This window comes from Raphanus sativus, chromosome 5 (genome assembly GCF_000801105.2).
Source record: "Raphanus sativus cultivar WK10039 chromosome 5, ASM80110v3, whole genome shotgun sequence".
NCBI lineage: Eukaryota > Viridiplantae > Streptophyta > Magnoliopsida > Brassicales > Brassicaceae > Raphanus > Raphanus sativus.
Window position 1 is genome coordinate 30396174 of NC_079515.1, and position 23032 is coordinate 30419205.

At 31.2% G+C, this 23032-nt stretch overlaps 3 protein-coding genes and 1 long non-coding RNA gene across 4 annotated transcripts; 2 read left to right on the top strand and 2 right to left on the bottom strand.

Annotated features, from left to right (window-relative positions):
- The first annotated feature begins 255 nt into the window (after window positions 1-255).
- LOC108863328 (ethylene-responsive transcription factor RAP2-12) lies at window positions 256-2281 on the top strand. Its single transcript, XM_018637720.2, has 2 exons — window positions 256-684; window positions 1293-2281. The coding sequence occupies exons 1-2, from the start codon at window positions 396-398 to the stop codon at window positions 1988-1990; spliced, it is 987 nt and encodes a 328-aa protein (XP_018493222.1). The 5' UTR covers window positions 256-395; the 3' UTR covers window positions 1991-2281.
- Window positions 2282-7062: 4781 nt separating this feature from the next.
- Window positions 7063-8917, top strand: LOC108863327 (GDSL esterase/lipase 3). Its single transcript, XM_018637719.2, has 5 exons — window positions 7063-7360; window positions 7442-7569; window positions 7834-8064; window positions 8143-8398; window positions 8575-8917. Exons 1-5 carry the CDS (start codon window positions 7099-7101, stop codon window positions 8811-8813), a joined length of 1116 nt encoding a protein of 371 aa, XP_018493221.1. The 5' UTR covers window positions 7063-7098; the 3' UTR covers window positions 8814-8917.
- A 2151-nt stretch (window positions 8918-11068) lies between these two features.
- On the bottom strand, window positions 11069-12438 carry LOC108857720 (uncharacterized). The gene is made up of 2 exons (XR_001950373.2): window positions 12202-12438; window positions 11069-11734 (listed from the first exon to the last, which is right to left on the bottom strand). It is a non-coding gene; the product is annotated as an uncharacterized LOC108857720 (long non-coding RNA).
- An 8587-nt stretch (window positions 12439-21025) lies between these two features.
- Window positions 21026-22908, bottom strand: LOC108860487 (inactive GDSL esterase/lipase-like protein 23). The gene is made up of 4 exons (XM_018634357.2): window positions 22613-22908; window positions 22347-22465; window positions 21624-22080; window positions 21026-21525 (listed from the first exon to the last, which is right to left on the bottom strand). The coding sequence occupies exons 1-4, from the start codon at window positions 22866-22868 to the stop codon at window positions 21200-21202; spliced, it is 1158 nt and encodes a 385-aa protein (XP_018489859.1). The 5' UTR covers window positions 22869-22908; the 3' UTR covers window positions 21026-21199.
- Window positions 22909-23032: the final 124 nt, after the last annotated feature.

Genomic DNA, 23032 nt, shown 5'->3' on the forward strand with positions numbered 1-23032 from the left:
GCAAATGCAAAATAATGCAAAACGGATTAGACTCACGTTCGTTAGGTGAGAAAAGCATTAGACTTTTTTCTACCAGCAGTCAAATAAGACTATTATGTTTTCTATATACTTTGAACTTACCACAATCACCACATAATACACGGTAATAATAAAGTTGAGAGTACTATTGTAAATAATACTTTTAAGTCAAGGGTATAATAGTAAGTAAGTATTCATCTTACCTTCTCCATCTGTAATAAAAAGCGCGATCTCTGCCATTTTCGAGCTGAACAAAACAAAGCAAGTCTGTAAAGGAAAACAAAAGATAAAAACCCGGAGAATTCGGTTACTTCACATTTCATCGCTAAAGATTCTGTTTCTTAACATTTTAGACCCTCACGCTTGTGTAAGCCGCCATGTGTGGAGGAGCTATAATCTCTGATTTCATTCCGTCGCCAAGGTCTCGCCGCGTCACCAGCGAGTTCATCTGGCCGGATCTGAAGAAGAAGAAGAAGAACGCGAAGGGACTGAAGAAGAGCTTGGAGAAGCGTTCGAGTCACTCTGATCTTGACGATGAGTTCGAGGCTGATTTCCAGCGTTTCAAGGATGATTCGTCTGTTGATGTCTTCGATGATGTCTTCGCCGATGTGAAACCGTTTGTTTTCACGGCGACTCCGAACGCCGCCGTCTACTCCGCGGCTGCCGGTAAATCCGCTTACAGCTTTACTTTGAATTTCTAGATGTATTAGCTAATCATGCGGTTTCGGTTAATTTAGTTAAACCGGTTAGAGTAATTCGATTTTGGTTAGTCCGGTTAGTCCAAAACCAAATACAACGAAAAATTCGGTTCGGTTCTCGTTTTATTTCGGGTCTTGAAAATTCGGTTAGTTCAAGTTTTTAGTTAATCTGTATTTGGTTAATCTTCTTTTTAAAGAAACCTAACTAACCGGGTACTGAACCGATAGCCTATTTTCTTTAGAAAAAACTTGCTGAGCAGAACCGAACCCATAACCAGGTCTAAACCGAAAACTAAAAGGTTCAGCTATCAATTCCAGGGCTAGTTATTATTACTATGGTTTCTTTGGCGTGAAGTTTCAGATTGCTCAGCTCTGAGAAATTAGCTTGACCTTGTTGTCTTCTGAACTACATAGCTTAGTTTCCATTAATTGAAATCATTTTGTTCTTTGAAATCGTATGCCTATGGTTTTGTGTGATGTTCTGTGGGGTACGTGAGTCTTGATTCGTGTGATAAAATTATTTTGAACCTGTTAAGAACTCCTTTTCTTTTGTTTCTTGTTATGCACGTGATTCAGCTTCTGGCAAGAAAGTTGCTGACTCTAACGGACAAGCTGCAAAGAGGAAGAGGAAGAGCCAATACCGAGGGATAAGGCAACGTCCTTGGGGCAAATGGGCTGCTGAGATCCGTGATCCTAAGGAAGGTTCAAGGATCTGGCTTGGAACTTTCTCAACAGCCGAGGAAGCTGCGAGAGCTTATGATGCTGCAGCACGCAGAATCCGCGGCTCCAAAGCTAAGGTGAACTTCCCAGTGGAAACCCTTACTGTCTCTCACAAACCAGTGGCTACACTTAATCCGAACCCAGCTTCGGTTCAGAACTTCGACAACATGTGTTTCATGGAGGACACACAGCAAGGGAACAACAACAACAACAATCAGTTTGCGCTGACAAACTCTATTGGTGCTGGAGGTGGTAACGGATATCATCAGTATTTCAGCTCAGACCAGGGTAGTAATTCATTCGGTTGGAGCGATCAAGCTCCAATAACTCCTGAGATATCTTCTGCGTTAATCAGCAACAACAACTCTGCTCTATTCGTGGAGGATGCGAATCCAGCTAAGAAGCTCAAGTCCATGGATTTTGAGGCACCTCAATGGGACTCTTCACTTGATTTCCTCAGTGGAGATGCTGTGGTGACTGAGGAAAACGGTGCAAACCCTATGGAGTTATGGAGCATTGATGAGATCGAGTCCATGATCGGAGGGGTCTTCTAATAAGATCCATTTTCATGTAAATAAGGCTGCATGTTAGTGAGTTTCCCGCATCATCATCTCCTTTAAACCTGCAGAACAATTTAAGATCTGTTACTTTTGTTTCATCTTCTTGCTGTATATGTCTATCTTAGGAGCTGCTGTTGGGGAATGGTTATAAGCCTATTTCTCTTTGCATGCTAATAAGGTTGTGATGAAGTTCATATAGGGGCTTAATTTTTAGGAGTTTCTGTAGTCTTTCGTTTCAAAAATATTTTGAACTCTTTTCTAGTGACATTTTGTGTTCGCTTGTGCTTTGGTTCTGTTAACTCTGTGCCCCCAAAAGTCCAAACTGTCATCTTTAGCATTGTCATAAGTTAAATCTGTTGAACTACTGCTCTGTTTATTTTTACAAGAAGACAAAGATAAAAGCAAATCAAGAGAGCCACCGCATACTCAAGTGATACCATAGAACCGAACCGCTACAAAAGAAATGATTCAAGCAAACTATACTGATGAACCGAAAACCAATCAACCTCTTTGAGACTTTCGAGTAGGACTGGGCGTTCGGGTATCCATTCGGGTTTCGGTTCAGTCCATTCGGGTTTTCGGGGTCAAAAATTTCTGCCCCATTCGGATATTTCTAAATTTCGGTTCGGGTTCAGTTCGGATCTTTGCGGGTTCGGTTCGGGTTCGGATAACCCATTTAAGATGTTTTTAAATTTTCAAAATTCATTATATACTTTAAATTTTCAAAGTCTATAAGAAAGATAATATATTACATATAAATTTTCATAACATATATGTCAAAATACCTTAATTTAACATATAAATTGGTTTTCTTTGAATATTTGGATAAAGAATCAATAGATATTTAACTATTTTTGGTGTTTTCAGTATATTTTAGTTATTTTAAACATTTACTTTTGACTATTTGCATATATTTTTCGAGTATTTTTGATAACTTAAAGGTATCTTATATATTTTTTTAATATTTTTAATATACATTATATATAAAAATAATGTATATATTGAAGTATATAAATTTATTTCAGATACATTCGGGTACCCAAAATACTTTGGTTCGGATCGAGTTCGGTTTCGGTTCTTTAAATACCGAAATTTTGAACCCGTTCGGATATTTAATCAATTTTGGTTCGGGTTCGGTGCTACTTTTTCGGATCGGGTTCGGTTCGGTTTTTTCGGATTCGGATTTTTTGCCCAGCCCTACTCTCGAGAACAAATGTGAACGAAGCGCGGATTATACTTCTTTTATTTTTGTTGCATTTTAAAAGTTAGTTAAATATGTTAAAAAAAAAAGTTAGTTAAATAAAATTATTGTGGTTCATTGACCTATTAGCTAAGATGTTTGGTTAATCATCTATGTTAACTAATAATACTGGTATCATATATTATAGATTATGAATTATATAACAATGCTGTACACGAAATCATATTGTGTATTTTTTTAAGTCTGATTAGTTATAATATTACAACAATGAAATTATTAAATAGACGCTTTTACAACCGGTAATTCTATTACTTTATGAAAATATAGATTTTGACTTTTTTACGGTAATTATCTTACACTAATGATTATATATCTTTACTAAAAAGTATATTCGTGGGAATGTATTAGAGGTATTCATATATAAATTTTAGTAATAACATTTTAATTTTATTGTTTAGGTTTTTTGATAATATATCATTTGAGAGTGTGTGAGAAAGATTATAGTACAAGTATATAATGCTCCAAATATTCACTGTGTATTTGACCATTTAAAACTTAAATGACAATTTTTTTATCAGTAAATAAAATTAGAAATCTAAATAAATAGAAAAGATTCATTTTTTTGGAACACAAACTTTTATTACTTTTTAAACCTTCTGGCTACAATTAAAGGGGCAGTTTAAGCAAACTCTACAAACAAACAAAAAAGTCAGTATAACATAAATGATAGATGTAAAGAGACATGTAAGATAAAAAGACAGTGGAGTCAAAGTAAGACTCGAACGAGCCAAAACAAATTTGAAGGCAGCATCAGAAGTTTGAGATTTACTGAGTTCGATCACTTAGCCATATTTTGATTCCTTACAAGCTTGAGATTTAGGCTAAATTCGATTCATTACAAATTTACAGAAATTCGGAATTTATTACATAATTTTGATTTTTAGTGGAAGTCTCTGTAGTCCGTTGATTTAATTAAGAGTTTGTAAATATTTTTACATTATGAAATTTGAGTTCGAGTCCCAAAGATTCTATGCATGCATTATACAAAATATTAGAGAAAAAAACTTAAAGAAGATTTTCATGGTGAAAAGAGTAATGTCAAGTGTAGTTTTCAAAGGATGGTTCAATGTGTTGGATTTAGACATTAATCATCATAAATCATATGTAATCATCTTCTGTAAAATTGTCTATGTAATTTTCTTACAGTTTATGATAATATAATTAACCAGTGTTAAAATCTTGCTTTCCTATATATTAGATAAAATAAAATAAATACATTTTTTTTTTTGGCAACCTTTTCATTTCATTGAAATAATTTGAACGTACAATGGCTTAGTAGTAAAGCCAGGAAATTACATATGATTGATTATTTGTCCTGGCATTCTTAGCTAATCTATCAACTACACTAGTAAATATTCGAGGTACATGATAGAAGCTATATTGATTTTCTTTTGCGAAAACTCCAATGTCGTGGATTGTGGAGTTGGCCTCTGATATATGGTTATCTTTATACTGCTTATCTTCAATAGCCCACTCCAGTTGCTTTATTAGCTTCAAACAGTCCCCAAGAAAAGCCACATTTTTATACGACAGTCTTTGTAGTTGACAAACTGCTTCGTACATCGCCACTGCCTCTGCTACCAACGGAGTGTCAGTAGCATCCATTGCAGAGCTCCCTTAGAGTCTTAGAGTGCCTTCTTTGCTGAATAAGGACCACCCAATACCTATCTTCTCAGACGGTGACTTCCAAGATGCGTCTACAATACAATAGAGCTGTACTTCATGTGGCAGAAGTTCATGTATAGTGGTTGGTTCAGGCCGAAGATTTCCTTGCAATATCATCTCATTTTGCATAGTAGCCTCTGCCCACATTCTCAAAAATAAATACATATATATACATAGATTAGGTGTGCGTATTTTACCTGGACTTGAAATTTGAACTCAAATACAATCCAATAAGTCCAAACCTTCTTTTTTTTGGGCAAACCAATAAGTCCAAACCAAACCGAAAGATAAAAATATTCGAACAAGTATTAAGTTAGAAGAAAATAGATATCTCATCCAGAACGAATATCCAAACATAATCGAATATATATATAAGAAGTTGAGTTTTTGTATTGAAGACACCAGTACCAATATGCTGGTCCAAGTATATCGCTCCGGACCTAAAAAAAATCCAATATATCAGCCTAAAAATATCTAATACTTAAGTCAAAAACTATGATAATTTTTTTAAAACAAGTCATACCTTTGTCCATGAATATGTAGTAGAAACCAGAGTAGGAGTAACTGCTACATGGTTTGTCCCTGAATATGTAAATCATCTTTATCTTTCAAATACATATTGTTGAAATAATTCATATGCCAATTGACATTCTTAATTGTTTGCGCAAAGTTATGCATGATAAAACCATATATGTGTCATTTTGGTTATGTTTGGTTTGAATGTTTTTCCATTTTACATTTTCAACTTATACTTGGAAAGTATATTTTAGCCGTTTTAAAAAAAATTAACGGTTATCCGAATTCAATCTAAAGTAACCAAACTTGAAATCTATATATCCGAACTTAATCCGATTTATAAAATTATCTGAACGGATACTAAACCCTTAAATTAATTGAAATATTTGAAAAAAATAAAGTATTTGACTCAAACCTAATCAGACATCCAAACGTCCGTGCCTAACATAGGTGCATATATAATTAGAAAGTCTATTGAACTCTCTTGGTCAATTTCATACTTTTCTATCTATTTAAGACACCACGTCCATTTCATTTAAAAGTCGTGCATTGAATTTTTTCTGTCATCGCATTTGAAAAGTATTTTTGCTTGAGAAAAACAATTTGAACACAGTAACATATCTCCAACAAGAAAAATAACTTATCTATACTATTAAATAAAAACTAATTTGAAAATAAATTTGAATTCTATGTGACATATTATGAAAATGCTGTTAAAATTTAAAAATAATATAATAGTCTAAATTTCATTAAGATATTTTCGCCATTTATTTTTATATCAAAAATATGTAAATAATTATTTTTCCGTAAATAAGAAGAGTAATTTTTAAATATATATATATATATATATTAAATGTAAATTTATAATTTTATCAAATAAAATTATTGATAATTTTTTTAGGTTTATAATATTAGAATAGATTAATATTAATTCACTTTTTAGTAAAAATTCTCTAATATTTTATATACACATTTCATAAATTGAATAAAATTATTACATCAAATAATTAATATATGTAAATAAATTAATATTCCAATTATTTATAAATTATAAATTAAATTTAGGCAATAGCTATATATTTGTATTGTATACACATGCTTATTCAAAATAATAATTTAATTATTTTAAATATTAAACAATTATGAAAACATAAATTCATGGATTTTATTATATGAATATTATTTTGAAAAAACTATAATACTAAAATTAAAAATTTAAAAGATAATATTAATTTTATTCCTAATTGTATTTTAATATTAAATATTAATATATATATATATATATATATATATATATTAGTTTATATAAATTTACACATAAATTATGTACAAAACTGAAAACATAATAAAATGAATTTTTTCAATCATAAATAGTTTTGTGCTTTTAAAAGGTTTTTAAATTCGCTGATAAAGATAAAAATGGTAGAATATAAACATTTTTTTGTCAAGGAAAAATTCCATTTTGTTAAAAAAAAGGAAAAATTCCATTAAGAAACAAAAGAGTGGAATTATCAAAGCAATTAAGATAAGGCAAAGACAAATCATCAGTAGATGCCGTAATAGAAAGAGAAAGGATAGAATACAACGTTTCATGGACATATATAAGTCTAAGCCATATCACATACAAAATACATAGCAAACACTTTTGTAATAACAAATTATGGAGAACTGTCGGTTAGTCTCCATCATCTTGTTCGTCCACACAATCATATCGATAAGCTCAATCAACTGCACAGAGAATAATAGCAAATTCATCACAAACCAAGCTGCTTTGTTCGTGTTCGGAGATTCTCTGTTCGATCCAGGAAACAACAACTACATCAATACTACCAACCGAGCCAATTTTTTTCCATACGGTCAAACCTTTTTCAAGTTTCCCACCGGAAGAGTCTCCGACGGACGTTTGATTCCCGACTTCATCGGTAAGAATCATATCTTTAGAAAAAAAAAAACTAATTAAACCTCTTCTTTTTAATTTAATTAACTGGTCGCTAACGTGACAGCTGAGAAGGCATGGTTACCGTTGATCCCACCAAACCTACAACCAAGCAACAGTAACAGTCAGTTTACCTATGGAGTTAATTTTGCTTCTGCCGGTGCCGGAGCTTTGGTGGAATCATTTTCCGGACAGGTAACTTTCATCATCATTTTTTTACTCTTCCATTCAATCTATAACAAAATTATTACATAATAAAAACAAAATTATTTCATAATTTATAACCGAACAGGAAACAAAAACCAAACATTTTGGGTTCGTTCATATCGGCACGCGTTACCAATGATATAGTTATACACTTATACTACATATTAAAAACAATATTATTACATAACTAATGATATAGTTGTTTGACTAATGAACTCTCTCTTCTTCTTGTTGATTTATTAACCGTTAAAGGTGATAGATTTGGGAACACAGTTAAATAGCTTCAAGAACGTTAAAAGGAGGTTAATATCTGCATTAGGAGAAACAGAGGCCAAGAGGATTTTCTCAAGAGCTGTTTATCTTTTCAATATTGGAGGCAACGACTTATTTTATGCCTTATTTCAGACCTCTTCACTTGTGAACCTCAATGCCAAAGAAAGATTAGTTGAGTTTATTATTGGTAATACAACGTCTGTGGTCAAGGTAAACCTAAAATCTTAAACTGATCTCAAGTTTATTAACTTTTGGTCTAGAAAATGATATATATTACGTTTTTCCCAGGAAGTGTATAAAATGGGAGGGAGGAAATTTGGATTCTTGAATGTGGGACCCTACGATTGTGCACCAGGCGCAAGGATCTTAGACATAGCAAACATAGAATCTTGTAACAAACCAGTCACTGAACTGATCGATTTGCACAACAAGAAGTTCCCAGATGGTTTAAAGCGGCTTCAACGTGAACTATCCGGATTCAAATATGCCTTTCACGACTATCGCACTTCCTTACTACAGAGAATCAACAATCCTTCTAAATACGGTAACTAGAATAATCTGGTAGCGCTACTCGTAGTAAATTTCTTACCGGCAAAACTTGACTTAAAACATATGGGCTGTCGACAAAAAAAGTGAATAATAACAACCTAGTTGTTACATATATGTAAGAGATTGATCTTAAGTATCTTTTTGAAAGTTCTTTGTTTGTTTGTTTTGAAGGGTTCAAGGAAGGGAAGATGGCATGTTGTGGAAGCGGGCCATTGAGAGGAACGCCTACTTGTGGAATGAACCAAACGGGACAAAGTTACGAGCTATGCGAAGACGTTACCGATTATTTGTTTTTCGATTCAGCTCATTTGACAGAAAAGGCTCATCGACAAATTGCAGACTTGATTTGGAGTGGTCCGCCTAATGTCACTGGACCTTATAATCTCAAAGCTTTATTTGAAATTAATTAGAATCACCGATATATATATATATATGAAAATAAAGATGACAATGCTAATAATTTTGTCTAAGCTTTTTATTTTTCAATAAAAGGGTTTCTATTGAAGTGCTAAAATATAGTGCTTGCAAGTTATGACTTTTATAACGTATAGTTTTGAATTAAAGGGTAATTCGAGACAGAGATTAATGAAATGACTTTTACTTATAGAGTATTCTCCCACAGATGGTGTATGATATTTATCACCTAGAAAAGGTTATACGGTGAAAATAAGTGTCCAAGATTAAATTTGGGTTACAATACAGATCCGCCAGGAACTATGCTACCAAAAAGTCATTATATTTGAAAATGTTCAAAAGAAAAAAGTGTCCTTATTAAGGTTTCTCTGATTTTCCTTGCACGAAAAGGTTACGATCAGTCTTACAAAGGTAAATAAGACCATATCTAACATGAATAATTGAATATAAATAGTGGAAGGTGGCTCTCATATTTGACACTAGGGTTGGCCCGCCATACGGACAGAAAGTTAAAATAAAAAACTATTTTATATGACTATATACTAATTTTGAAACATTAAGAAAACCAATGTAGATTGAAATCGATATTATGATTTCATAAATGAACAAATAATGAATAGAATTCTGAGACTATATATTGGTATTTTAATTGAGATGTTTGGTTATATTCATTAGTTATTCCGGTGATTTTTGTTTGGTTATATGTGTGAATTATAAATTTTCATGGGATTGCTTTCTGTAGAATGTAAGGAGATTGGATTTTAAAGCCGTTGCATTTGCCTAAATTTATAATACTGTATTCAAAATGGTTCAAAAGAGAGAAGCGTTCAGTTTTGATTCATGCTGGTAAGGTAATTTTTATTTGTTTATTTCACTTGGTTATTGTGTTTTACAGCCTATGCAATTATTATTATTTCTTATTTCCACTTTTTATAGAAGAATTATGGTAGAGTTTATTCCCAGTTACAGTATAATGTCAACGTCGCACAAAAAATATTGATGCTTGGCCAAGATATTGTAGTCATATGTCCAGTGTTGTTTTAATATTTAGTTACTTTTATTTTCTATTTATAGACTGTTGGGCTCTTTTTTACTTAATAGGTTGTAATCACTGAATGTAGCTATTACTTCAACTACTATATTTATTTTACATTTCATTCACTATGCTTGTGAACTTAACATTTGAACTCATGTTCATAGTTTAGATTTGATCTGTGGTTTTGTTAAATAGATTTGGATAAGGTCGGCCCAGGCTACACCCGATATTTTGTTATATTATTTATTTTAATTATATTTTCTATTTATTTCAGTATTATATATTTATATATATTTTAATATTATTAAAACATAAATAATTAGACAATTTTTCAAAAATGTAGGTTTTTGTCTAAAAGATTTGAATTTTTACGATCCAAAATTTGTTATTTCTTATTATTGAAAATTATATATTGCATGATGAAAAACATATAAATGAATTAAAGTGTAGTTCAATCTGAATATTTTTATCTTACTTATTGAAGTTTGCGTAAAACAAATGTTACATAAATGTTACAGGTACAGTTCATTTTTTAAAGATTTAAAACCATTAAATTTATAACTTTCAATTATTAGGAAATTTATCTTTTGCATTTTATTGTTTTTATTAAAAAAGTTACAACAAATCTGTATTTTGGTTAAAAAATTGTCTTTGGATGTCACATGGTAATACATGATATGTAAGTGAAGTTTTTTCTCTCACATAATCTACGAAATAGGCTTGCATGATTATTATATCATCAATCTATTACAAATGCTTCATGTTTTTATGTATGTAATAACATTAACTATTTACTAACTAATTCATGCTAAAATGGTTTTGATACAAAGGTCATTTAGTTTGTCTTGTTTCAGTATAATTTCTCTTTCATTCTACTGCCACTATCAAAGCCAGGTCAGAGACGAACTCGTAAAGATTATGTAACAACCAAAATATAAAAATCCATGTATCAGACTAAAAGCAGAAAAAACAACAATAATCTAACCTCTAATACCATATTAAAAGATTTTATAGAAGGCTCATTTGGCTAAAATCTCAGTCATTCACGCTCTTCGACCTGAGTTCAAAGCCCTCTTCCACCATGTTTTAAGAATTTTTTTCATTTTCAAAATAAAATACCATACTAAAAACTTGATCTGATAACAAAGCTCAATGTGCCGCGGTATATTTGCCTTAGACCAATAGAAAAACTAAAACAGATGCAATCATCAAACATAATTTAAATAAAAATTCATTGATTAATAGTCATAGATATAGCTGAAAATTATGGAGTCATCTTATTCTTCAACCACCATCTCGGTAACACGGACTCAATCTCTAGAAAAAATTAGATATTTTAGTTGATAAACGATTGAACAGTAGTTTTGCAGAAGTGGTTTATTTTAAGACGAAGAATCAGAGGTCCATGGGTTGCATAGTGGTGCTCTACTTCAGCAAGAGCTTGTCTAAGACCATCTAAGAAGCCTTGATACATTTCAACTTGGCAAAGGAACACACTGGTTTACCTCGTCAGAGCACTTATGATAGTGCTGATGGCAGTAATCTACTTCGATATCTGATGAAGGGAGAGCCTGCATAGTGAAGGAGACCTTAAACATGTCTCCGGCGACTCCTCTTATCTTCCTCTGCGTCATCTTCCCACCACAGGCTCAGTCTCCCTTCTCACCTCACCTCGCCACGAACCACTGTGTGATGACCTCGCCACGAACCATCCGTAGTTGTTATTTCTGAAGCTGCGACCAAAGCTCCTCATGCTTATCGCCAACACCATTTACAGATGCGAACTCTCAGAGCACACTGTGACACGTCGAAACCGGCGGCGAGCTTAGACTGGAACCTGGAGAGCCGGTTAGCACTGATGCTCGCTTGCATCATGGTATTCTGAAACATATTTTTATTCATAGGGAAAAAATAAAGATTCAAGAGGAGAACAAAATGAAAACCCAGGAATGAAGAATAGATATGCGACCATACATTAATAATTACGCAGGAATATTTTAGAACCAGGAATCATATATATAATTTTATTCGGTTTTTTTAAAATATGAGATTCAAGAGAAGAACATAATTAAAAACCGAGAAATATAATTATAGAAATCTCGCCGGAATATTTTAGAACCATGAATCATATAAATTTGAAAACTCGCCGGAATATGTAAGAACCACGAATCATATAAATAATTTTATTCGTTTTAAGAAAAATATGAGATTCAAGCAGAGAACCCTAGAGCTACATCAGCCGGACTTCAGCTCGGAGAATAAAACCCTGGATGTAGCATATCAAAATTTAAGACAAGAAATGTAAGAGAATAGAGGAGAAGATGAGTAGAAAGGAAGAGATCTCATACCTTTTTATACTGAAACATCGCCGACTCTCACATCGAAGAAGACAATTGAAGGCGACGTAGTGGGGATTGAAGCCAAACCATTTACTCGGGCCGTTATGGCCTTATGGGAGAAGAACATATGGAGGGTCACAGAATCGTCGTCGGAGAGGGGAGGTGGTGGACGTTGGTTTCTTATCAACACATTAGGGCAACAGTCGTATCCTCTATCGGGCCGGTTTCTTTTAATCATGATTCGTAAGCCCAGAAAATAGCAGCCCATTAAGCAGGCAACTTAATGAAATGCTGCGTATCCTATGTGTCATCGCGAGAGCATCCCAATTTCCAGCCTGGATTTGACGTGGAGGCCTTTAGAAGAGAGTAGAGATCTTCTTTATATATAAAGATTTCCAAAACCAAAATAAATATAAGCAATTTCTATTTTATAAAGAATATCATTTTGACACATTTTCTTAAACAAAAAAGTCACTTTGAACTCCAATGTAATTTATACATATTTTAAATTTAATACTAGTTGTAAAATTCAATCCTTGTAAAAAAGAGTTATTTATCTAAAAAATTATTGGTTAACTTGGTTAATTAGACGTAATTATTGAGACTTTGACAAAAAAAGACGTAATTATTAAGAATATAAATATAGTTCAATCATTTTTTAGTTTAAGTGAAACTAGATTCTGACCCGTCTTTTGAAAGGACGGGTATATTTTTGTTTTCATTTTTTTGGGAGATTTAATTTTTATATTTATGTTTTCTGTAATTATATTTGTAATTATATTAATTTAATTTAAAATATTTTTGGTAGCATTTAAATATGTCAAGTGCATAACTATACATTTTGCCATATGCATTTCAAAAATTATTTTAAAATTGTATTCATAAGTTTACAACATATTATATTTTTTATTAGTTACCAAACATAATTAGTCAAGAATATTCATACTCAAAAAACCTGACCTGGAATCGACCTAAAAATTAAAGTCTCGTACTCACTATTTTGAAACCCGACCTTGATTCGCGATTGAACCGGTAAACCGGATGATCCAAAATAAATCAGGTTTGGGTTTTGTAAAAAAAACTAATATTTTAAAAATCAAAGAATCACTAAAACTTGGAACCTGGTTACCTGAACCACTGGTTGAACCAATAGATAATTTCTATTTTTTATTTAAGTTTTTAGTTATATTTTTAAAATCTGTTTTGTATAACTTTTAGTAAAGAAGTTAGGTTTTTTAGTTTTGTTATCGAAAATTTATTAATAATGTTTTAGTTTGGTTTACTTTGGATTTAAAGTTTAATTTTATCATTCATATTACACCTATAAATAAATAATCTAAATTATTTTTGACATTTTGTATGTTAAATGATATAAAACATCAAATAATATTTTGGATATGTATATATTTTATGTTTAAGAAACATTTAGAAAATACTTAACTTTAGTTTTTATATATTTATTTTCATAACTAATATACTACTATATAATATTTGATAAGTATTTTATATGTTTGTTGGAAAACCCATAAAAATGTACTCATAAAATATTAATAATAGAACTAACTATAATTAAAAGATCAACATGATTAAATAATATTTAAGATCTTAAGAATTCTTTTGTTTTTGTAGAAATAGAATATATTTAAATTTTAAATAAAAAATTATTAAATTACATGAATGCAATCTTACCGAAAAGATAAGGTGTTTATAACCGGGCTTCGTAGCCTGGTGGTAATGGAACCTCGGCTGAGGTGCCCGCCACCCAGCTTCGAAACCCGGCCACAGCGATTTAACATCCTTACTGCTGGGGCGCTGGACCCCTTCGGGGGATATTTGGGAAAGTGGCTGCCCAGACACCAGAGATATCAAAAAAAAAAAAAAAAGATAAGGTGTTTATAACATAGGCAAAATGAAAATGTGTTGGTCATATATTAAACTTACAATATAAGTAATATATACAAATTATATAAAAGCACCTCTCTGTTTTATTTTTTTTGTTAATATTTGATAGTATTTAAAACATGCTATTTGCTATATTGATAATTTTTTTGCATATTTCCAATGCAGAGCTAAATGATGATGCGTTGAATGTGATTGGGTTGATGATGATATGGTTTGACGACGATGACTTGGATTGGGGTAGTAAAGAAAGCCAAATATATGTGTTACTAGATGATAACCCGGGCCTTGCCCGGGATGAGTTTTTTAAACTATAATGTATTTAAGTATTATAATCAAAATATTTTTTTTATCAATATTTTGTTATATTTGATTAAAGATGAGCATTCAAGTATCATTTGGTTCGGTTTGGTAATGTTTAGTTTGGATCTTTGCTGATTGGTTTCATTTTGGTTTTACCCTTTGCAGGTTCGATTTGTATTATGATAACCTATTTAATTAAAAAAATTAAAGTTCTGATATATTTTTAATTTTTCAGAATCTAAAAATAAAAATAATATATAACATATAAATTTGAATAATGTATGCCAAAATACTACAACCTAACATAAAAATTGGCTTAGCTTAAATATTTGGATTGAAAACCATATATATTTTATTTTGGATATCGTTTAGCTATTTTAAACATGTACTTTATTTGTATATATTTTCTAGTATTTTGGACAACCTAAAAAAATATTATATATTTGTATATTCTCTTAGATATTAGTTTTAAATTAACTAATATATCTAAGTACATAAATCTGGTTCAAATATACCTGGACACTTGTCTTAATCTCGGTTTTGTAAAAACAATATTTTTAACCCGTTCAGATATCTAACCAATTTTTATTAAATTTCCGTACTATTTTATGATTGGATTTGGTTCGGTTTTTGGATTTATATTTTGCTCAATTACATATTTTTTATCGTAACAAAATTTTAAACGAAAATGATAATGATTCATATTTATTTTGGATAAGCAACAATTTTAAATCAAAACACATTTTACTATGTAAGTGACCCATATAGTTAATAATTAAAAATTACTCTACGTCAGTTTAAGGAAAACAATGGATTGGACTAAAAAATTAATATTTTAGATTGTCAAAATCAACACTTTTATATTTTTTTCAGTGTTATGACGAAGAGAAAGAGGGTGAGGTTAGGAAATAAAATTTATTGTGCAGTTCATGTTCTTGATATATGATTTCAAAAACTTCTAAATAAATCCATGTATCGATCACTTGTAAGATTTTTGAAATTTTTTGATTAATAAGATCTTACACTTACTAAAGTAATAAAATGTTCCTTAATTAATATATATATATATATATATATGATATTAAAATAATCACATAAATCAAAAGAGTACCTCTTATTAATTAACGATATATATATATATATGTAAGTAAATCTAAATATTTATTTATTTATTTTATATGGTATATAATTAATTTTGAATAAAATTGACATAGATATATTTATATTTTTTAATATAATATTGATTATCATATGGTTTAATAGCATATATTTTGTTCCCCTGGAGAACTAAACCATCCCAAGTATTAGCAATAAGTTTCACCATGCATGACTGGAAATTGATGGCTATAGAAGTAACATACGATATTGAAACTCAAATCGATTTATTTTTGCATGTACGAAGACCATCTCAATGGTTTCTCTGACAGAAACTGAGTACTACTTCCAAATTTGAATGATTTTCACATTTATTTTTCACATAGATTTGTAAGTCTTCATGAAAGTCAGAGATGAAATTGAGCAAACTCATTTTTTTTTCTTGGTGGCACAGTTTTGAAATAGGTTTGGTGTGATGTTTTAGAAATGAGTACTTTAGTTTGATATATATATATATATATATAGTCATCAAAATTAGGGTTTAGGCGCACAAGAGTTGAGTTGAAACGATTATTGTGTTGTTGATTCCCCAAAATCCACGCTACAAATCTTTAGCAAATCTGGGAAGTATATATCATACTTTGATTTTTCATATATATATATATATATGTATAAAATATTTCTTAATACTATGAGAATCAATATTTAATACGGTATTTGACCATAAACTTTTTACATACGTATAAAACTAAGACAATAAATACTTTGGTGTCACAATTTGTGTTTCTTCCTTACTAAAGTGAAGAAATTCCGCTCATAAAAAACGAAAATGCATTTAATATTATCCAGAATTGGAGACTATGTTATAATAAGTTTTGGTCAAAATTATGCGACATATTTTATAAACATTCCTGGTAAAATAAACGTAAGATATAAACATTCGACTATAACAACCTGTTGAATCATTAAAAAAAGCAAAAGCTTGGAACGTCCTTGTTTCAGAGTATACATGCTTGATTTTATTGCCCATTACCATCCACAAGCTTGGAGAGTCCTTGTTTCAGAAAAGAATCAAACTGTGAAACCAAATTCATTTTGACAGATGTATGAATTTTATCTCCTTGAAAAAAAAAAATAAACAAAGCTTCATATAACTTATGCTCTAATGGTTTAGCTTTATACAATTTACAGGCTAACGACAATTGACTATTGAAATGGTCTATACAGACCATTTCAATAGTCTCGCTCCACCAAAAGCGGGAGTACTCCTTCCAAAATCTTATGTCTTAAACTTTTAACTTCTTCAATATAGACTTGCACGGTTTCAAGTCGGAGATAAAATTTAGAGAACTCATTTTCTTTGCTAGTTATCACAGTTTTGAAATTCTTTGGTTGTGATAACGTAGAAATGAGTTTAGTATTATATATATAGTCATACTACATAGGGTTTCGGCGCGGAAATTTTGGTTCAAGGAATATTGCATCGCCAAAAATCAGTGCTAAAGATCCTTAACCATTCGATTCCAATTTAAAATTTTGAAAAATATTTTATGCAAAGATCAGAAAAATTTAGGAAACAATATTAACTATGATATTTGACCAAGGACTTGCATAGATCGAATGATATATAAATAATACTTATCTTTCTATCATTTATGTTGATTTCTTAATTAAAAGTTTTGGAGCTTAAATTAAGGGATACCATTAGATTTAATATAACATTTCTTTTTGAAGATCTATACAATCAGTCAATGTACTATAACTTCTAATTAATCCAAGGTTCCTAAATATGTTCTATCAAACCATATACCAGATGATATATGTTTATAGTATTATTTGTGATATGGTTTTTCTTTGATTTAATGAAACAACAAATTAAGTTACCTAGAGCGTGCGTCTATATTATAACATTTTCTTTGTTTGTAAAACAAAAAAAAAAGACAAACCATATGAAACAAAAAAAACATATAAAACTTGAAATAAAAATACGTTTTTGTGTTGTTAAACATTAAATAAAAAAAATCCCATTTCTTATAACGTTTCCATTTGTATTTATGATTCAATGTCTACAGTCAATGCCCTAATACCATAAAATATGATTGGATACATAATCAATGGATGACTAACATATAAATCATGTGGGTTGTTCAGCAAGTAAATCATGATTGAGAGCTAATACTATAAAATACGCTTGGATACATAATCAATGGATGATTAGATAAATCATCTTATGTGTTCGGCAAGTAAATCGTGATTGAGAGTTAATCGTAGTTGTTTTAGGAAAACATATAAAGTGTATCAATTAATATAATTCGTGATTTGCGAGAGTTAATATTCGTTTATCAGGTTCGGGCAAATACATCCAGCAAATCAGTGCTCTATTTATCGGGTTTGGCACATAAACTTAGTCTACATGTGTAATAATTAAATCAAAATAGTTTATTATATGTTTTTCATCAAAATTCAATATATCAAAATATATGTAACATCATATAATCCGATGTATGTATAGCAAAAACTATATATTACAAATCAAATAGTCAACATTGCACATTATAATATGAACTGGATTCTTATCAAATGAACTAACATCAGGTGTATTGACAAAATAAAACCTGGATCATTCTTTTAATATTATACATCGGAAAATCCAACCAGAACTGTGTTTTATAATTTTTTTTTTTTATAAACTGAAGTGAGCGTCCGTGTATTTATATATTTAGCTGTTTGTTATAATTATAGATATGTAATATAAAAAATATGTAAATTTATGTAATGTCAGAAGTTGCAAACATATAAAAATATGTGTTTTCATGGTTATGATCATCAGAAAACATATAAATATAAATATCTTCAGTTCAAAAAAAAATATAAATATAACGTAACATCGTAAATTGTATTTGTCACCTAGACAGAAGCTGTATGTGAACAATATAGACCCCAAAAATATTTTCATACGTACAATACAATATAATAGACAACTATCAAATCTCAGTTATTAAATTGATGAGTAAACCAAATGATACACTTTCTATACGCGGTGAAATTGAACACAAAAACTAAAAATAAGCAAACATGAATTGTGTGATAATTCATCAGTATTGGTCATAATAATATTGTAATGTAATGGCATATGTTGTAATAATTCTAGTAAGGTAAGGGTTATGTTAAAATATGGGTGAGAGTGATTGTGAGGCTGCCACATAGGAAATGGCACTAATGTAAATCACACATGAAGTGAAGGTTAGTTTTATATTGGTTTCCTCAAATAATAAGAAGGGGATGAAATGAATTAGAAAAATAAGAATAGAGTTATTGTATTGACTGATTTCTTGGAGATATATTTCATGTCGTTAGCTATGTGGATAGTTTAGTTGGTCTTTTTTTTCATTTCTTATTTTATCTTTAATGAGCTTTTAAATATTAAGTAAATCCATGATGGCATGAAAAGTAATATTCCATGGAAAAGTGAGGGTAAATCTAAAAAAGGATCCTGATTTAATTGTATTGACTAGATTTTGATCCGCGCTTTCAAAGCGCGGGTTTATGTTTGGTGAAAATTTTATATAATCACATTTATATAATCCGTCTTGTATATGTATTTATATAATCCGTCTCATATATGTATTTTATATCCAGATTTATGTTCGGTAAAACTATATTATACATGTATTTTTAGGTTTTTAATTTTGAATTAGATATTTTAAATATAAATCAATATAACAGTTTTATAGTTTTGATCGGTGTTTTGAAATTCGATTGAGACCTACGGTTGAACGGATTACCGGTTGATCAAAAATAAATTCAGTTCGGGTTTGAAAAAAAAAACAAAATTTAAAAATCCAATAAAAGCTACTAAAATCGAAACTACTAAACCACTGGTTGAACCAATAAACAATTTTTATTTTTTATAAATAATTTTTGTTAGATAGTTGAGATTATATTTAGAAAAAAACGGTTTAAAAGCAAACCATTAAATAGTTTGAGAAAAAACGATGCAGTTTCAAACATGTCCGGTTGGAAAAATATTAAAATAATGCAGTATCAAACACGGAATAATCACATACCAAAATTGAATTAGGAAACCGGTGGTTAATGACAAACCAAAAACAATTAAAAAAGAAACCAATGCAAAATGTCCAAAATGTCATTAATGAATACAAAAGAAAACCTCTTTAATAGGGGCAAAGAGAGTAAAAATCCAAATGTGCTTGTACTTTAATAGTATAGACTAGATTTTGACCCGCGCTTTCAAAGCGCGGGTTTATGTTTGGTGAAAATTTTATATAATCACATTTATATAATCCGTCTTGTATACGTATTTATATAATCTGTTTCATATATGTATTTTATATCCAGATTTATGTTCGGTAAAACTATATTATACATGTATTTTTAGGTTTTTAATTTTGAATTAGATATTTTAAATATAAATCAATATAACAGTTTTATAGTTTTGATCGGTGTTTTGAAATTCGTTTGAGACCTGCGGTTGAACCACTGGTTGAACCAATAAACAATTTTTATTTTTTATAAATAATTTTTGTTAGATAGTTGGGATTATATTTAGGAAAAAACGGTTTAAAACCAAACCATTAAATAGTTTGAGAAAAAACGATACAGTTTCAAACATGTCCGGTTGGAAAAATATTAAAATGATGCAGTATCAAACACAGAATAATCACATACCAAAATTGAATTAGGAAACCGGTGGTTAATGACAAACCAAAAACAATTAAAAAAGAAAACAATGCAAAATGTCTAAAATGTTATTAATGAATACAAAAGAAAGCCTCTTTAATAGGGGTAAACAGAGTAAAAATTCAAATGTGCTTGTACTTTAATAGTATAGATGTGATTTTTATGAAACTGAAGAAGTATAATATTAACTAAGTATTAAATGAGCCAGATTTATTGGCCCAAAACCTACTTTTCTTTTTCTTTATAAATTGTAGATCCCATTAAAAATGAAGTGTTAGCTTTAAAATGTTAGATTTAAAGGTGATCTTTTGAAACCTCCTCGGAAAATTGAAGGAATGCTTCCGAAGTCCTTCTCCTCTCCAACAATCTGCAACTCAGTTTCGACGATCCTTTGTTTCGAATGGAGGTTGAAACATGTCAGAAGTGAGAAGAAGAAGGTGGCTAATTTAATTGCCACGAGTGTGATATCGCTTTCAATCTTATGTTGCTGCAGGAGGTCCTGCCTGGCTTTGGAGCTTGTTAGTGCAAGAGGAGTGATCATCTGCTTAGCCATGGCGCTTGTGATGGAAGTATGGGCTCTTGGCTTGTCCGAAGAGATGCTCTGTATTGCCACCTACTGGTGGTCTCTGTTTTTTTTTCTTGATAATATTTTCTTTTAATGCCTGTTGTCTGAGAATTAGATACCTTAAAGTTCTCAGGCTTTAATTTTGCTCAGGACGTTGTCATCCTTAACACTTTGAATTATAAGTCAGTGTAAATACAAAATAGTATTGACATGTCAGTTAAGGAACATTGATATCAATTACGAGTGATAAAGGATTTGAAAATGAGAGGACGAGCGGAACCTTGATAGACTTTCGAATCAATCCAATACATAATATGAATTGAAAAGATCAATCTTTTATTATAGATGAAAAGAAACATTGCACAGTACTAAAACATCATGATATAGTTAACTCGCGACCCTTGGGAAAACCAGATTGACTACAAGAGATTGATTTGCACTGACTCAGTAGGACTCGTAACCATGGCTAGATGACCTAGAGTCCCTGGCCTGGACAGTGGCTGGCGTTGTAGGCACCCATTCCTCAGTCATATTTTCATCGACTGGGTAAACTACGAGCTCACGGACGTTCATTGGCTGGATCACATTTTTATCGGCTCCAATAAGAAGATGAGCAAACATCTCTTGTGCCTTCTCGGTATTGTGACGCCCATCAAAGAATAAGTAAGATCGTTGGTACTCGCATAGCCTCACATGCACGTTAGGTAAACCGCAACCAAAAGCATCGTGTGTCCCAATTCCGCAACACGATGCGTTCGTCATGAAAAGCCCTAGTAATCACCAATTGTAACGGTTATATATATATATATACGAATATTCACATAATATCATTCACAGCTGGAAATTAAGTTGTAATTAACCAACTCACGGTAGCTGGAGGGTTTCTGCGTCCTACGAATAATAGCATCATAGAAATCGAAGACGGTGAATTGAAAACCTTGAGCGGATTTAGCCATCTCGTTCAACATTGGTCCGATTTTTTCATTATGTTGTTTAGCCAAATCGTTGAGAGGTTCATGGCATTTTTCCATCCCGGTTTTGTATTCTTGTCTGACGATTGGTAAGCAACCCAGTGGTGCTAGGGTTTGAATAATGAACTTACTAGCTCCTGATGAATATAGCAAGCTAATATCGTTCTTTAACTTGTTGGTCACGGAAGTGACAAAAGCTTGTTGGGCAGATGCATCGGCGTTAGGGTTGTTCTTGGAGAAATTCAAGTAATCATTTGCACCAATGTATATCAAAAACGCGGACTTCTTGATGAAGTCATCATTCCAGTTTGCTTTCATTTGATTGAATTTCCTCACTTGTTGACTCAAAGTCAGCTATATTAAAAAGAAAGAAAAATAAATATTATGACTACAATCAAAACAAACAAAAAAATAGCTTATTGATTTTAAGCTGTAGATCTTTATATGTGACGATGAACACAAAACAAAACCGCTTTCAATAATGGGGGTGAAAAAGACTGATATATCTCGAATACTATTGTAAAAAAAAATTAATTTCTCTTGAAGTTTAGTAAAATATATACCTGAATGTTAATAAAATATATATACACTATACATAAGAAATTATTAGATGGGCTTACAGATTCCACCGGAGCTCCGAGGAGAGTAGCATCAGCGACCGCAAAACTAGCTCCACGTGAGACATTGACGTTCGGTACAAGTGCAGGTGGAATCTCGATCGGAATCCCCATGAATTTTGCTGCATTTTTCATATGTTTATTAGTGTTAGTTTTACTACTACTTTGGTTGAGTTAGTGGCAACACTCCTTGATTATTAATTAACTTTTTAAGTGGTACAACTACTCTTTATGTAAATTAAGGTTTCGAGGCAAAAAGAAAATGGTACCGAGGAAGTCCGGAGCAATGAAACCGTCGGAGAATTTGCCGTTGGGATCATCTCGAGATTTTCCATACGGCCAGAAACCTTGTGCAACACTAGTTTTGGTGAGAGTCTGTTTGTTTCCAGCGTCGAAGTTGGAGTCACCGAACGTGAACAAGGCCGCCCCCGAGTTTCTTTGTCCGGCGACAGTGACCGGGTTTTGGAGCAGTGTCAGTACCAGAAGTAGCCCTATAACACTCACTAAATTACAGTTGATCGCCATCGAGAAGAGAGAGTAGAGAGATGAAGATTGTTTTGTGCTTAAGTTCGTGGATCGGTTCACTGTATTTATATTGCAAATATAGTTTCTAATACAAATTACAATAAATATACTATTAAACGAACCTAGCGTGTCGCGCGAGGTTAATTTTCTTACAACTACATACG